The sequence below is a fragment of the Sinocyclocheilus grahami genome, unplaced genomic scaffold (assembly GCF_001515645.1).
Source record: "Sinocyclocheilus grahami isolate Dianchi unplaced genomic scaffold, SAMN03320097.WGS_v1.1 scaffold87.1, whole genome shotgun sequence".
In the NCBI taxonomy this organism is placed as follows: domain Eukaryota; kingdom Metazoa; phylum Chordata; class Actinopteri; order Cypriniformes; family Cyprinidae; genus Sinocyclocheilus; species Sinocyclocheilus grahami.
The window spans coordinates 341093-357266 of record NW_015505266.1 but is presented as its reverse complement, the minus strand read 5'-3'; the positions used below and the strand labels follow the sequence as shown (position 1 = coordinate 357266).

At 36.6% G+C, this 16174-nt stretch overlaps 2 protein-coding genes across 3 annotated transcripts in view; one reads left to right on the top strand and one right to left on the bottom strand.

Annotated features, from left to right (window-relative positions):
- Nucleotides 1-16174, bottom strand: part of LOC107586978 (centromere protein P-like) — a 66062-nt gene that overhangs the window by 47421 nt on the left and 2467 nt on the right. The window contains exon 4 of the mRNA XM_016274561.1: nt 10530-10626. Coding sequence (XP_016130047.1) covers nt 10530-10626 — 97 coding nt within the window. The remainder of the gene's footprint in view (nt 1-10529; nt 10627-16174) is intronic.
- On the top strand, nt 1554-7965 carry LOC107586921 (mimecan-like). 2 transcript variants are annotated; one of them, XM_016274476.1, is made up of 7 exons: nt 1554-1573; nt 2264-2668; nt 5122-5206; nt 5342-5506; nt 6177-6379; nt 6617-6709; nt 6820-7965. In XM_016274476.1, the coding sequence occupies exons 2-7, from the start codon at nt 2516-2518 to the stop codon at nt 6988-6990; spliced, it is 870 nt and encodes a 289-aa protein (XP_016129962.1). In that variant the 5' UTR covers nt 1554-1573; nt 2264-2515; the 3' UTR covers nt 6991-7965. The 2 variants fall into 2 exon arrangements, with proteins under 2 accessions (XP_016129962.1, XP_016129963.1); XM_016274477.1 differs by lacking the exon at nt 1554-1573 and having other exon boundaries at nt 1718-2339; nt 2432-2668.

Below are 16174 nucleotides of genomic sequence, written 5' to 3'. Positions count from 1 at the left end.
ACTTTTTTTTATTTTTTTTTTGTAGAGTGTGTTAATTTGTGCAATGATAACCTACCAGCAATGTAAATAATTTTTTTAACATATTAGAATGAGTACATTACAATATAAATTTATTAGAACAAGTACATTATTATTTATTGGCTTAAAAGCAAGATGCAAACAATCTGAATATTGTACCTGGTGGGGAGTCCACAATGTAAACATGAAACATATGCCATTACCTAAATTTTTACTGTGGTACAGTTATGGAGGCCTTTCATACCATTACAATATAAATTTATTAGAACAAGTACATTATTATTTATTGGCTTAAAAGCAAGATGCAAACAATCTGAATATTGTACCTGGTGGGGAGTCCACAATGTAAACATGAAACATATGCCATTACCTAAATTTTTACTGTGGTACAGTTATGGAGGCCTTTCATAATGCAGAGGTCAACTGCCTGCTCTGCCAATAGTTAGAAATGGCACTATATTAAGCAGTGTTTAATAAACAGCTGTTTTTCTCAATTCTGCTGAGGTGAAATTCAGTGCAGTCATGTATCGTGATATGTATCGTACCGTGGCCTCTGTATCGTGATACGTATCGTATCTTTGCTGGTGATACACAGCCCTAGTGACATCAGTGGTTCAACATTAATTTTATAAAGCTATGAGAATACTTTTTGTGCACAAATAAAACTAAAATAACGACTTTGTTCAACTATTTCTTCTCTTTCATGTCATGCTCCGCTGCGCGTTCATGTGTGTGGCACTGCTGAGGCAGGAGCCTGACGTAGGACCCAGACGCGTTGTGGTACTGTTGTGATTGCGCGTCAAAGTCTTGACATGAAAGTCAAGAGATTGTTGAATAAAGTCATTATTTTTGTTTTCTTCGTGCACAGAAAGTATTCTCGTAGCTTCATAAAATAACTGTTGAACCACTGATGTCACAAGGATCATTTTAACAATGTCCACCTTTCTGGGCCTTGAACGTGTCAGCTGCGTTGCTGTTATGGAGGGTCAGAAAGCTGTCTGATTTGATCAAAAATATCTTCTGAAGATGAATGAAGGTCTTACGGGTTTGGAACAACATGAGGGTGAGTAATTAATGACAGAATTTTCATTTTTGAACTATCCCTTGAACATTAAAACAATGAGTAAAGAAAGTGTAAATATCAAAAAATATTATTTTTCATCAGAATAATTGGACAAATAAATGATTGCTTAATTTGGTTGATCTCTACTAATTATACAGATTTCTGTGACTGACTAGTGGTTAAACTAATTAATTATGAAAATAAGTATTTTTGCACCTTCTTATACTTCTTACCAGGACTTATGTTTAAATATTTGGAATCCTCCAAATCAAGTCATGTGGTGAAGAAACCACCTTGAGAGAGAAATTAACCACAGAGGATCAGCAGTGTAAAAACATCTGGCCATAGCACTATCTGGCCCTTTTCCTAGTACAGTAACTTTTTACAGGTTGGCATAATTGTTAACACACCTGTAATGTTATTCATACTCTATTTCCATCTCTTACAAGTTTATTTCGAGAGGAGCCGAGGTGCCTTTCGTCTTGTCTCAAGGTGCAAAAAGGAGAGTAAATCACTCACATGTTTCCTATTACACATGTTTTTCTTCACTTTAATCTTTAAGTGTCTGTTTTATAGAGGAGCTCTGTTGTACTTTTGTAATGCACTGTATTTGGTTTTAATGAAATGTATCTAGGCAAACTTGTAAATTACACAAACAAACTGAAAATGTTAAATCACAGTTGGTATATGTAGAGATGGACAACTCTAAATAAAGAGTTTGTTAAATTTGGAACTGATCTATCCTAATGTCCCACAATCTCTCCCAATTACCACTGTCCACCCATTATCTTGTTGCAGATTCCTGCAAAACTAATCCAGCTACTCTTTTTTTTCTAGTGAATGTACTGTAAAATGCGATCAAAGCTGGATCCAACATGAAGCCAAAATTAAAATGAACAATATAGCAAGGCTATTGAAAGATGGACAACTATAATCAAATAATCTGGACCTGATCTATCCTAATGTCTGGTCACATTTCTGTGTTACCATTGTCCTCCCATTGCTTTTCTTGCTTCTCTGAGAAGCTTAAAGATTTATTAGAAAAGCACAGAATGAAAGAAGAGCCAAACATGCCTCAATATTCCAAGAGATCAGCAAACATAAAATTCTGAGCTACAAAGCAAAACTAACAATCCTTTTCATTGCCTTCTGCTCTGTTTTACGAACTGTTTTTTTTCCCAGTGGACCACAAACATGGCCAAACCCTGCAGGCGACACAGTGGTCTGATCAGCTCAGATGGGAATGTGAAGGGTTAAGGTCTGTTCCATAAACTCCCACTTAAGGATCTCCTCTGGCAGCCTGTGGTGGGGCTTAAAGTCCTGATTTGACAGATCACATTTTACTCACAGGCACCAAGAAAATAGCCAACCACTGCCTGCACTGCGCTTCTGCTCTTTAACGTGGCAGAACACATCCCAGAGTCTTTAGATACAATGGGGACGAGGCTGCGAATGCTCATATCAGCGGTCATATTTGCATCATGGGTGCTCTCAGCATCTGGTGCACACTATCACACTCACAGACATCACAGACTGGAGGATGTAGCACTTACGGAGGAAATCGATGTAAGGGCACAGAGGAATAAGGTAAAAAGAAAAATTTATTACATGATTAATTGTTATTTTACACAAGGGCTGACAGAACAGATTATTTAGAAATGGGTTTGTTTTTGTCTACTGCTTGTCCAATTTATATATGCTTTTTTATTTATATGACACATTAAATATAATGCAATATGTAAAATGAATGTTTAATACTAAGATTATTTAAAGCATTGCAACTGATTTTCAAAAAAAAAAATATATATATATATATATTCAATTAATACTGTACAATGTAACTAATGATTCAAAACTACATGTATATTCACATTTCCAGTAAGCTGTTACTTTTCAAATGTTTTTGCTTTAGCTTAACTAAATTATACCCCACATTTACAGGTCTACATATGTTACATTTCCACCATAAAACCAGATTACTTCCATACACTGACGGTTTTGAAACCAGAGTTTTGTTCAAATAAACAAAACTCAACAGCTGCCCGGCACTGTGTGGAAGCTCTCTGATTAGTCAGCAATCTGTTCTGGAGGAGTTCCCTCAGGCTCAAATTCTCCCACCCACAGCTTCACGCTAACTCATGGGTTCAGACACTTTCAGGGTGATTTAACAGACGCCTGAAGACACACAGGTCCAAACAGATGCTCGTCCCAACAAGCCAAAAGAAATAACAGTTATTCATGAACAGAATGTAAAAGGAGTAGCTTACTCAAAAAAAGAAGTTGTCATCATTTTCTCACCATCATGTTATGACTTTCTTTCGTCCATGAAACACAAAATATGTTTTCCATGCATCGATTTTTCCATGTATTTCATGTCTTCTGATGCAATACAAGAGCTTTCCGTGATGAAAAGATACAAAGTCATTAAATGTCTTTGGCACTTGAAAAAACAGCCATGTTTTTGAATGTTCCTCAATGATCCAGATGCAACGGTAGACAGTTCACTAGAGGGGAATATTGTCAGTGGATAAATGTCTTTTTTCATGTAAAGCTCTCAAAACGGTTTCAATAGACTAAAAAAAGCTCACAAGTCACTCATTTGAATCTTTTACGGTTTTATGAAACTTGATGACTTCAGTTATCCTTTATTGTATATGAATACACAGGACTTTCTCCTTCCATGAGAATTTCTACAGAAGAAAGTCATACAGGTATGGAAGCTCGTTTCCGCTACTGAATAAAAATAAAAAAGGTAATTGTGACTTTTTATCTCACAATTCGGACTTTTCGTGACTTCCGTGAATTACGAGTTTTAAAGTCAACTGCGTGATATAAACTCTAAATTTAGAACACAATTCAATTTTTTTCCTCAAAATTTTAAGTTTCTCACTATACTTGTGAGATATAAACGCACAATAGTAAGAAAGTAGTGTTGTTTACCCTCTGAAATTGACTTTATAACTCACAATTGCAAGTTTATATCTCACAATTTTGAGAAAAGTCATCAGAATTTTAAGGGGGAAAAACAGAATTGTAAGATATAACCATGCCATTGCGAGAAAAAAGTCAGAATTACCTCTTTTATTTTGTGGCGGAAACAGACTTCCATATACAGGTTTGCATACTGAATAATTGTATTTATTTAATTTTTTTTATAAAGGTAATTACGACTTTTTATCTCACAATTCTGACATTTTTCTTGCAATTCAGACTTTTTCTCAGAATTGTGAGATATAAGATTTATGAGATATTGCGAGTTATAAAGTCCAATTCTGAGGGGGAAAAAGACTGAGATTTTCTCAGATTTACAAGCTTATATCTTGCCATTCTAACTTTATTTCTCATAATTGCGAGTTTATATCTCACAAATCTGAAATTTTTCTCGGAATTGCAAGTTTAAATCTCGCAATTCTGAGAAAAATTATTTTGAATTGTGAGATATACATTTGCAATTGCGAGAAAAAAGGCAGAACTGTTTAAGTTTAAACTTACTGTTTAAACTTACTAAACTTTTAGTAAGTTTAAATCTCGCAATTATGAGAAAAAAGAGAAAAAAGGCAGAACTGTAAGATAAAAAGCCACAATTACCTTTAAAAAAAAAATTTATTCAGTGGAGGAAATGGGCTTCCATAGGTTTGATACATTACAGCAGAATATTTATCTTTGAGCTAACTTTTTGTTTGAAATTAATGCAAAGGCTAGGAAGCTTTGCAATTGCGAGAAAAAAGGCAGAACTGTTTAAGTTTAAACTTACGGTTTAAACTTACTAAACTTTTAGTAAGTTTAAATCTCGCAATTATGAGAAAAAAGAGAAAAAAGGCAGAACTGTAAGATAAAAAGCCACAATTACCTTTTAAAAAAAAATTTATTCAGTGGAGGAAATGGGCTTCCATAGGTTTGATACATTACAGCAGAATATTTATCTTTGAGCTAACTTTTTGTTTGAAATTAATGCAAAGGCTAGGAAGCTTTTTTTTCAACCTCAATGTGGCATTCTTGTCAAAAAAACAAATGTACCAACTAATGAAGCCATTTTACAGAGAGCGACAGATGACAGCTACGCCCTTCTACCTGCCGACACCCCCGATGACTCTAGCACAGTGCCCCCTGTAGGAGATCCTTCAGGTAATGAACAATTGACGCCTGGTCAACTGTCTGAAAGGAATGAGTGATGGGCTCTTTTTGGGCTCTTTTGTGTTTGCCTATCCACCTAGTTTCATTAACTTGCCTGTTTTGAATCAAATCTTGTACATGTTCCAGACCTTCCAACTTGTCTACTGTGTGTGTGTCTAACTGGATCTGTCTACTGCGAGGAGGTCGACCCAGATATGACATCAGTGCCTGCTCTGCCAAAGGAGACAAACTACCTCTACGCTCGGTACAACAAGATAAAAAAGATAACAGCCAAAGATTTCGGAGATATCGGTGAGTTCTTCCTGACTTGACTTGCTCTGGCATTCTCGTTGACCGCCCTTTTCTGTTGGGGGAACAAATACAATTCTTGTGGACAGGATAAGGGATTACCCTAATGGAGAGCAGGAGGCAAACAGCTGCTTCTTTTCAGAAACAACCCAGAATCCATTTCACCCAAAAGATTTCCAAATGTTAAGGGACATGATATACAAACCGCAATGTGATCGCATGAGATTGCGAGTTCTTCCGTTGCATACAGAAATTGATCAAATTTCTGAACCACAACATCCTTCACAATATGCGTGTTGACAAAAACTTGCACATGTGGTAAACTACTGTTTGCAGCAGTGCATCATGGGTACAACAAAGTTAGCTGGAGGGAGAAATAAGCGCTTTCAGGGGCCTCATGCATCAAAGGCTTTCAAAACACTATAATATTGTCTTAGAAATCAAAATGAACAGAAAACCACCATAACTAACAAACAGACATGATATCCTCTCCTGCCAAAATGTATTTGATAATTTGTTGAATATATATAGGATATGCACACTTGATGCTAATAAAACACCCACAAAATTGTGTAATTTCTGAGTCAAATTGTCCAGGTGTTTAACATACGTTGCTTAACCTTCATATTATGAATTTAATGCTCTTCTGTCCATTTCCATTCAACTACTGTAGTGACTCTGAAGAGAATCGACTTCACTGGAAACATCATTTCTGAGATTGAAGATGGTGCGTTTGCTAAGCTTACCATGCTAGAGGAGCTCTCGCTAGCTGAAAACCAGCTGGTCAAGTTACCAATGCTACCGGCAAAATTAGTCTCCTTCAATGCTAATCACAACAAACTAAAGACCAAAGGAATCAAGTCAAATGCTTTCAAGGTAAAGAGCCACAAATTACACTACCTGTTTGAAATCACTACAAGCCAACCCACAACCTTTTGTTTTTGGGCTTGCTACTTTTTTTTTTAGACGTTCTGAAGTGACTTTTTAAAAGCCTTAATTTCTAGAAAGAATACCTTTCCGAATCGAATTAAGCAAGACAAAAACAGCCTTATTTGTCAAAAGCCTTTTGCTCTTAAAATTCTGACTTAGAATACTGATCTTCTTCGCTTCCAGAAATTAAGCAAACTGGCACATCTGTATCTTGCTCATAATGAACTGGAGGCCGTTCCTCTCATTCCAGAGACTGTCCGCACACTTCACCTTCAGGTTAGGGAGTTGTTTTGCTTGCTAACATCGCACAAAAATCATACAACAATTATTACACAATCCACAATGTCTTGAAAGAACTCTAAACCTCTCTACTGCTGTGTTTTCAGAACAATAACATTTCAAGCATGACCGTGGACACCTTCTGCAAAAGTAACGACACATACTACATCCGCCCCAACATGAACGAGATCCGTATGGATAGAAATCCCGTCATCCTCGGCCAGTACCCCACCAGTTTCATATGCCTGCAGTCTCTGCCAATTGGGCGATACCAATGAAAACCGAATCAAAGGTACTCCACAGTGAGAAGTCCTTGGATAGCCAATGATGATGGCTAAAACCGAGAAGCAAAAGTCATTCAATCTCCTAGTGCCTGAGCACAGATGAGTGTATAAAAAGTTAATACCATGAGAATCTGTATTATATATCTAATTATGTAACAGCTGCCCAAACACTTAGATTTCCTTTTGATATTGACTTTGTAGATGAACCTAAACCACAAGTCTTTGAACTAATAACTTTATATCCATTGTAAATAACCAATGGAGGCTACTGCTTAGTAAAATGTGAGATCATGAAAAGCTGCAGTCAAGCTTCTAGTATTCTTCAGAACTCTGTGAATTTCTGACACTTTCTAGTACTGTTAAAATGTCTTACTTTGGCTGAAATTAAGATGCCTACTAAGTTAAATAGAGGGCGAGGAACTCATTCCAAGTTCCAAGTCACTGTTCTTTCCCAGCTGACTTTTACTTTAATATTTTGAATATTATTTATATGCTAAATTTGTAATTACTACCTATGTGTGAATTAAACATGAATAGACTGTACAGTAAAACATTGTATGAAATCAACATGTAATGTTCACTTTAGTTGTTCAAATACACTTTTTTTTTTTCTAAAACCTTGTGACTGGATTGCTTTTATCTTTTATAACAACTATGTCAGACAGCAGTTAAAGCAAAGGAAAAAATGCAGTTCCAAAAAGAGACCAAAACAACTGTCTGCAAATTGCAAACCAATCAAACCCAAAGATTGTGCATGCAGAAAGTTCTGGAAAAAGTGGGGTAATTTTGTTCCATTTAACTGGCCAAATTGGCAGCCATTACAGCACAATGGTCCAAGCGGAATGTTTTTCATACTGACTTGAAGGCTTCATTCCCAAACTTTCACTGCCATCGAGTCATGGAATTTGTTCCCAATCTGGCATTCAGCAATCTTTCTCATACTTATGAAAGTCTTATGATATGCACATATTAGGGGGAACTACGAATAAAAACCTTACAAGATGATAAATAAAAATGGAGAACTTAGTTATTCCAGGTAGAATCTTTGAAATTTATATTTTTCTAAGAAAATCTAAGAAACCAGGTGTCTTTGTTTTGGCTAGACATTGGTCTAAATAATCATATTCCTTCTATAACTTATTACAGTATTAAGTCCCCCTGTAGTCAAATTTTCTCTATTAAAACTCATCTTTGATCATCAAAATGACAATTTTAAATGTTTTTTTTCTTGTGAAAATTTTCTCATACCTTAAAATAGCTTGAATGTAACTCTACACCTAGTGTAGAGGAGCACGGAACGAGGAGACGCAGAGTCGAATTCAAACTTATAGACTTTAATAATACCCAGGGTAGGGCTGGACAATAATTCAATATCAATATGTATCGCGATATAATTATTTTCAATAACGGTGATATGATTTTTAAACACATTTCCGATATTTCGATATACATTACCAGTGTTTCCCATACATTGATGTATTTGTGGCGTTTGACTTCGTTGAATAAACATGAGCACTGCACGTTTCAAAATCAAAACGTGGTGCGGGTGTTTATATGAATGTATCTCTGAAGGTAACCGACTCTCTTCAGAAAAGTTACGATGACATTTTCATTTTATCTGATAAAGTAGCGTTCATGAGCGGAGCTGATTTGATTACAGCCGTTACTGGAGAAACCGCTAGTTCTACCGCTCTCAAAGCGCCTCCTGCTGGCAGACAATCAGTTTTTCAATTTTCAATAAGCCCGTCTCCAGCAACATGTTTTTGTTGTTGCTCTTTTTTTCTGCAGCAACTCAGAGCACTTTTCATATTCTTTATCCTGGCTGAAGCACATTTGTTTCAATCTATAACAATAATCAGCCACCCTACATTACAGTCAAAAGTTTTTGAACAGTAAGATTTAAAAAAATTTTTTTTTTAAGAATTCTCTTCTGCTCACCAAGTCTGCGTTTATTTGATCCAAAGTACAGCATTTTTTTCTAAAGTATTATATGGTTTTATATGAGGTGTCATAGACTTGGCAAATTCATTTTTCATAAGTTTGTATGCACAGACATCTGTTGTGGGCGTTCTTGGCAGTTTTTACAAGGCTTTTTAAAATAGTGTTCATATCGATATCGGAATTATATCGTATCGACCGAAATTAAGAAATATATCGTGATATAAATTTTGGCCATATCGTCCAGCCCTAACCCAGGGAAACACACGTAGCAAGGGTAGACATCAACAATTCCAAACGAGGGAGAACAGAACGGGCTAGAACTCAAACAGGACAGACAGGTGAAGAGGATAACTAATAACAAGGCACACCTGGAATAAATAGAACTAAATGGGGACAGGAACTGGAAGGATCAAATAAGGGCATAAAGAAACAGGAGGCAGGAACACAGGGAAAACAAAACAAAAACCGACCATAAACGTGACATTACGCTTGCCTCATTTACTCTACGCGGATCTATGAATACGCAAATTATCCCCGCCTCCACTGAGTTATACTAGCCAGGGCCTCCTGATCGACGGATAATGACTGATAAAACTATGTTTTTACACAGTGGATACTGCATAATTTGTTAAAGTTACTATTTGACAATGTTGTGTCCTCAAAATGCCTTGAAGACTCGAATACAGCCAAGTTTGTGATTCTAATTTGCCAATATGGGAGAGGTGCGTCTGACTCCGGGCTACTTTTACACTGTTGCGCGGGATATTATTCAAGTTAGCGGTTCTAAATTCACGTTAAACCATGGCTTCATTGGTTTTTTGCTCCATTTTATTTTTGGTTTTGTGCTGGTAATATTGGTATATTATACAGTGGGGGGGGGGGAGGCCACGTTTGTACAAATGGAGAGAGGGAGGCATAATACATCACTGCCACATTATCACGATAACACTGGCTAAATATTTGTGCAAATATCAAATTAGACACACTGTACTGATAAAACACAAGAAAAATAAACTTACTGGTTGATCTGCATGTTGGTTCTGCAAAAAATCTATCCCTTGACATGATTGGTAATTGAATTTTGTGACATAGCAAAAAAAAGGGCTGTTTCAAACCACGTTTATGGGACAGAGAAAATACTCAGCAATGGTGTTGATTAATGGATTGGCACAGGGTTTGTCTAAAAGCATATTAAAAACACCACACAGAGAAATAAACAACATAAAAATCTTGATTTTCACTACAGGGGGACTTTAACTTATTATATTACATGGCTTTTTGAAAGCTATAGGAACAAAAAAGCCAAAATAGCATTACTCAAAATGCTTAAATTGAATATAAACTTTACAAATAACAACAAAAGTCTGAATACTAAGCTGCAACCAACTGGACAAATGGCGCCACAACCAATCAGAGAAATTTAAGTCCCCAGAGTCCCCATTTTGGCAAGTTTGTGTGTAGCAGCCAGTGGAGTTTGATAAAAGTCACAATTGCTTTCATGATCAATCATCTCTGTCATTTCTCACTACTCAAGAATTGTGCCCATACATAGTTGGTTGAGGACCTTATTCCCTGCTTCTATTGCTGGTTACCTGAAAGTGCTGAAAAGTTTGACGCCTCTCCTCACATCTCTCAGAGAACGTCCTCAAGGTCCTGAAGAACAAGAGAAGATCTTTTGTGTCCTCCACTCTGCAAACAAAACAGTAGGTACATTAATACCCCAGAAAACCAATCACTGTTTTGCTCACTTTGGTAAATGATACATTCTAACTAGAGACTGTCGTATTTGATTATTTTATGAAAAACATGACAGAGAAATGCCCTCCTTAATGTAAAATTCAGCATACAATATAGAAGGATAAACTGTGTATTTGCGTTTAATCCCCTTCACAGGCTGACGTTACGAGACATTGTGAGATTTTCCATAGATTTACTAGGGGCCCAGAAACTGTGGCACAGGACACAACTTTCCATGACTCTCGAGTCTTGTCTGTGAAAGGCCAGTGTTGTAATGAGTGATGGAAAAATGGTAAGTCTCTCAAAACTAAATGGATCCACTCCAAGAGTAAAAGACAGCAGCTTAATGGCAAGAGCTGGAGAAAAGGCTCCCTGAGAATATCTAAACAGCAGACAATTAACGTACGCCTTACATTTTTTGGATTTGGGTGAGCTGAAAGTTTACAAACATTAATCAACCATCTGGTTTGACTGACGTCTAACGCTGTTTAAAAGAAACCACAGACAAATCACCCTCGCCGACGGATCTCATTTTGTAATGTGGGCAATTTCCATCGTATGTATTTTAGATTTGTTGATTGGGGACCTTGAATCTGAAAAAGTCATTATAAACCACGCTTTCCTAGAATGCTAACCTTTTAAGTTCGTTAGACTAAACATACTGAATGCCAGGATCGCTCTACAGACCGATTAATGGCAAATCAATGTTTGGCTCCTTTGTATAATTTCACTAAATTTGTCCCTTCAGTTTTTCTCATTTGCTTTGGCTGCCAAGAACCTGTGGCATGTACTAATATTAGACGTATAGGTTCCAAAAAACTAATGTATTATGTCTACCTGTGTGGTTGTGCTTCGTTTCAAACTTCACACTTGTCAAAAATCAAAACATCAACAACAGAACAAAAGTTGTAAACATGGCTATAGAGCATACAGTAATGATAGCACAAAAACTCAAAGGTTTAGCCCTTTAAAACTTTCTCCCCAGACATGCCTGAATCCACTTATATACCTGACCACAAGAGTGCTCAAAAAATTCTTCTTAAGTTTACATGAACCATAATGGTTATAAAATGCGTCTTCCTGAGACGCAGAGACAACTCAGACTTATGCGAGAATCATTATCTCCAGTATTTTTCCGACTCTCTCGTGCCAGGACAGACTCTCAGACCAGACAATATGATCCAGATGTACATTCAGCGACCAGGAGGCTGGCTGCACTTTAGAAACAGACCCAAACAAATTGCCGCCAAAACAGCAGCATTACTTCAAACTGTAACTTGTCATCCCAGCCAAAAACTCCTGCGACTAAGTGGAACAACTGTAGGAGATCTTATATTATGTCTTCAGAAAACAAAACTCTGAAATTTAAACAAATTCATTAGTAATTCAATCATATAAGTCTAATGCATTCACATTTAAAGTAATATTAAATAGATTGAGAGATCTACAGTGGTAACCAGAGGGTTGTTGGTTTGAATATCTGGATAAAAAGATGAATAATGGGTAATGGGATAGTGGTAATGGGATAGTTTACCTAAAAATGAAAATTACCCCATGATTTACTCATCCTCAAGCCATCCTAGGTCTATATGACTTTCTTCATTTAGATGAATACAATCAGAGTTATATTAAAAAATGTCCTGGCTCTTCCACGCTTTATAATGGCAGTCAATGGCTGTTGATATTCAATAGTCTAATAGAAGTCCAATAAAGTGCATCCATCCGTTATAAAAAAAAGTACTCCACATGGCTCTGGGGGGTTAATAAATGCCTTCTGAAGTGAAACAATATGTTTGTGTAAGAAAAATATCCATATTTAAAACTTTATAAACCATAATCTCTAGCTTCCGCTAACTGTCATACATGTTCACAAGAGTGTGGCGTTCCAGCAGATGGCGTAGGATGCAGGCGTAGCATAAGCTCCGTGAGAATATGCTAGTCTTGCGAGAACCAAGTTTTGTTTACAGGAGCAAAGGAGGCTTTGTTTAGAAAAGGAAAACAAGTCTCCTCTTAGCTTGTATCAAAATCCTCTGACATTTTTCTTTACAAATCTTCATTTTGTGTTTTGTTTTGCTCTCCTCTGTGCTTCTGCGTTCAGCACTTCTCATTGGAGCCTACGCTACACCAATGTCCTACATCATCCACTGGAACGCCACTTTATTGGACTTCTGTTGAACTATTGAATATCAACAGCCATTCACTGTCATTATAAAGCTTGAAAGAGCCAGGACATTGTTTTACCATAACTCAGATTATATTCGTCTGAAAGAAGAAAGTCATATACACCTAGGATGGCTCGAGGTTGAGTAAATCATAGGGTAATTTTCATTTTTGGGTGAACTATCTCTTTAACAGCTACCAAGTACCATAAAGCTACACATAATGTATGACATGAAAGGATAAACCTAGCAGCTGGATGACAAATTGACCATAAGCATGAATCTTTCCCACTAGAAGTCACAGGTTCAGACCTCAGCTCTCTTATTTCTTCAAGTATATAGCAAGTATGCTGTACAACACATAATCTAAATAACCTAACCTTCTAATTATCTCAGCTGTGTTCTCTGTGGATTGCTGGAAATGTCAACATCAAAAGGTGTTACTTTAATGAGAAGTGTTGTGCTGTACTTGCTCAAGTAATAATAGAAGACAGAACTGTGCTTACACTGTGTTTACACTATAAACCAACATATAAACCAAATAAATCTATAGGACAACAATGGCTTTTAATCCCTGAGGTGTCTGGTGGAGTTGTACAGACTGTCCTGCCTTACACAATCCAGAGTGACCTACAGGTGGTCCACATGTTCACTTTTTACAGTGCACACACTGTGGGGTGCTGTTGGCTGTCAATGACTTGCTGGTGCCATTTGTTGACAGTTTAATGAGCGGGACATGTTACGGACTGTCACCACAGCACTTTTAAACATTAAATCCACACATCATTATGTTGGGTGCAGTGTTCTTCTGGACTTAAATGACTGAATCTCATTACAGCACAAGCAGAGCAACCGTCTATAGCTTGCCTTGAAGCTGCTCTGTAGGAGCTTTACCACAAAAATAAAACAAAACAGAATGGAACAGAACAAAAATACAATAAAACAGAACAGAATACAGCAACAGAAGACAATACAATAGAACAAAGCAGTACAGACACAACAGAACAGAGAGAACCCAAATCATACAATATAGAACTGAGAGAACCAATCATAAAATAACAGAAACAAAACAAAACAGAAAAGTCCAGAAAACATCCCAACAGAAAAAACAGAATAAAACAGAGCAAAACAGAACAGACTAAAGAGCAGAATAGAATAGAATAGAAGACAGAAATTTGTAAAAACAGAACAGAAAAATCACAGCAGAATTGAACATAACTGGACAGAACAGAATAAGGCAGCATAAAACACAACAGAACAGAATGCAACGGAACAACAAGAAACACAACAAAACAGAGTACTACAAAAAAAACAATAAAACAGGACATACAAAAATTTAATAGAATAAAATTGAATATAGCAGAAAATATAATACAACAAAGAAAAAAGAATAAACAGAATACAACAGAACAGAACCGAGAACAACAGAATAGAGCACAACAGAACAGAACTTCATACAATAGAACAGAACGCGATAGAATTAAATCTTTCACAAATGATCTTCCTTCAAAGATGAAGCTACCACAGATATGGACCACATGACTAATGATCAGAGACATTTATTTGTTAATTTGGCCTGGACCATGAATAAACAAATCCTTCAGCTGCAAGTATAACAGAAACCCCTCAAACATATAAACAAAGCCCTTATTTGGCTAACAATGGAATATTTTTGAGGTTATATTGCATTTTGCTTGAACGCTGCCTCATATGAAAGATTCTCAAGAGTACATTGCCGTCAGTCAATCAGCCAGCAGCGGGATCTAACCTGATCTCTCTCAACACTTCTGCGGGAACTCTCCCACATTGCGATGACAAAAGCTGGTCAGTGTTCACTCAGCATCTTGCTAATGAGCCACACAGATACATTTCCCTTGTATGGAGTTTTGTTTGGATTTGTATCTTTTTACAAGACTAACATAAAGCAGAATGCTCTTCTTTGTTCTATAGTCTCTGGGAATTCAATTGCCTGATGTTTATTTACACTGTAGGTTTTATGTTGTGTAACCCTATTGCGCAACCTGGATTTTCTCCTAATGGGATTTCTGTTGATTCAATTATGCAAACAAGCAAGATACATCTTTTTGTGAAGAGTACAAATCATCCATGGAATCTGCTTACCTTTAAAAATAAATGTACAAAATAATTGCATTAAAGGAATAGTTTACTCACCCTCAGGCCATGCAAGATGCAGAAGAGTTTTTCTTTAGAACAGATTTGGAGAAATTTAGCAGTTTTACCAATGGATCCTCTGTAGTGAATGGGTGCCATCAGAATGAGAGTCCAAACAGCTGATCAAAACATAATAATCCACAGGTAATTAACAGGACTCCCGGTAATTAGTTAACGTCTTGTGAAGCCCATACATTGATTTATTTGTGGCGACCTGCCACAATTTCAACACTGGCCGCCACAAATAGATTTTCCAAAAGGCTTTGAATTAATTGAGTAAACATGAGCACAGCACGTTTCAAAGTTAAAAATGTGGCGTGGGTGTTTTTATATGAATGTATCTTTGAAAGGAACCGACTCTCTTCAGAAAAGTTTAGATGCCATTTTAATTTCATCTCTCCTATTATGCTTGATAAAGTAGCTTTGGCAGTGCTGTTCTGTGTACAGCCATTACCAGGGAAACCGCTGTATTTCTACCACCAGAAGCGCCACCTGCTGGCAGAGAATGAATTTGCATTTTCAATATGCCCATCTGCTATTTTATATTTACATTATATACATACAGTGCACAGCATAAATGAGTACACCCCCTCTGATTAAATATAAAAGATGTATTTTCTTAATGATCACTAATATAATTCATAGAAAGATGGCAATATTGAAATGTATTAAACATATTCTTGATAAAAACAGAGAAATGCATGCCATTAATATCTGTAAAATAAGAAATTGATCCAATTTTTGTTTAAATGAAGGATTGCAGAATTGAGTACAACCTAGATTTAATTCAACCAAGTGTGATATTCTAGAACTTAATATGTCCTCCAGAACTAGGTACACTGTTCTGACACTTCTTGGCACTGAGTGTACAAGTTCATGACAAATTTTCACATCTGTGCTGTTTAACTCCTGGAGGACGACGTCCTTACATGCCCTGGTCTTTAATGGGATAGTGTTGCTCAGCTCGTCTCTACAGAATCTCTCACAGCAGCTCAAGAGTGTTAAGACTGAGTGAAATACATGTCCACTGAAGGATTTTCAGCTCAGGAGAATGAATATCTTCATTGTCATGTTAAAAAAAAAGCCCAACAATGCAGGCAATAAGAAGAGGGTAGCATCTTCAGTTTCAGGTTTTTGTATTACATCACACAGTGGTGTGTGAATTCATG

What these genes read in the sequence shown, in the direction of transcription:
- LOC107586921 (XM_016274476.1), top strand. Translation starts at nt 2,516, where the DNA reads ATGGGGACGAGGCTGCGAATGCTCATATCAGCGGTCATATTTGCATCA. An exon ending in CCCTGTAGGAGATCCTTCAG is followed by an intron (nt 5,207 to 5,341) that starts GTAATGAACAAT and finishes TACATGTTCCAG; the next exon opens with ACCTTCCAACTTGTCTACTG. An exon ending in TCAAGTCAAATGCTTTCAAG is followed by an intron (nt 6,380 to 6,616) that starts GTAAAGAGCCAC and finishes CTTCGCTTCCAG; the next exon opens with AAATTAAGCAAACTGGCACA.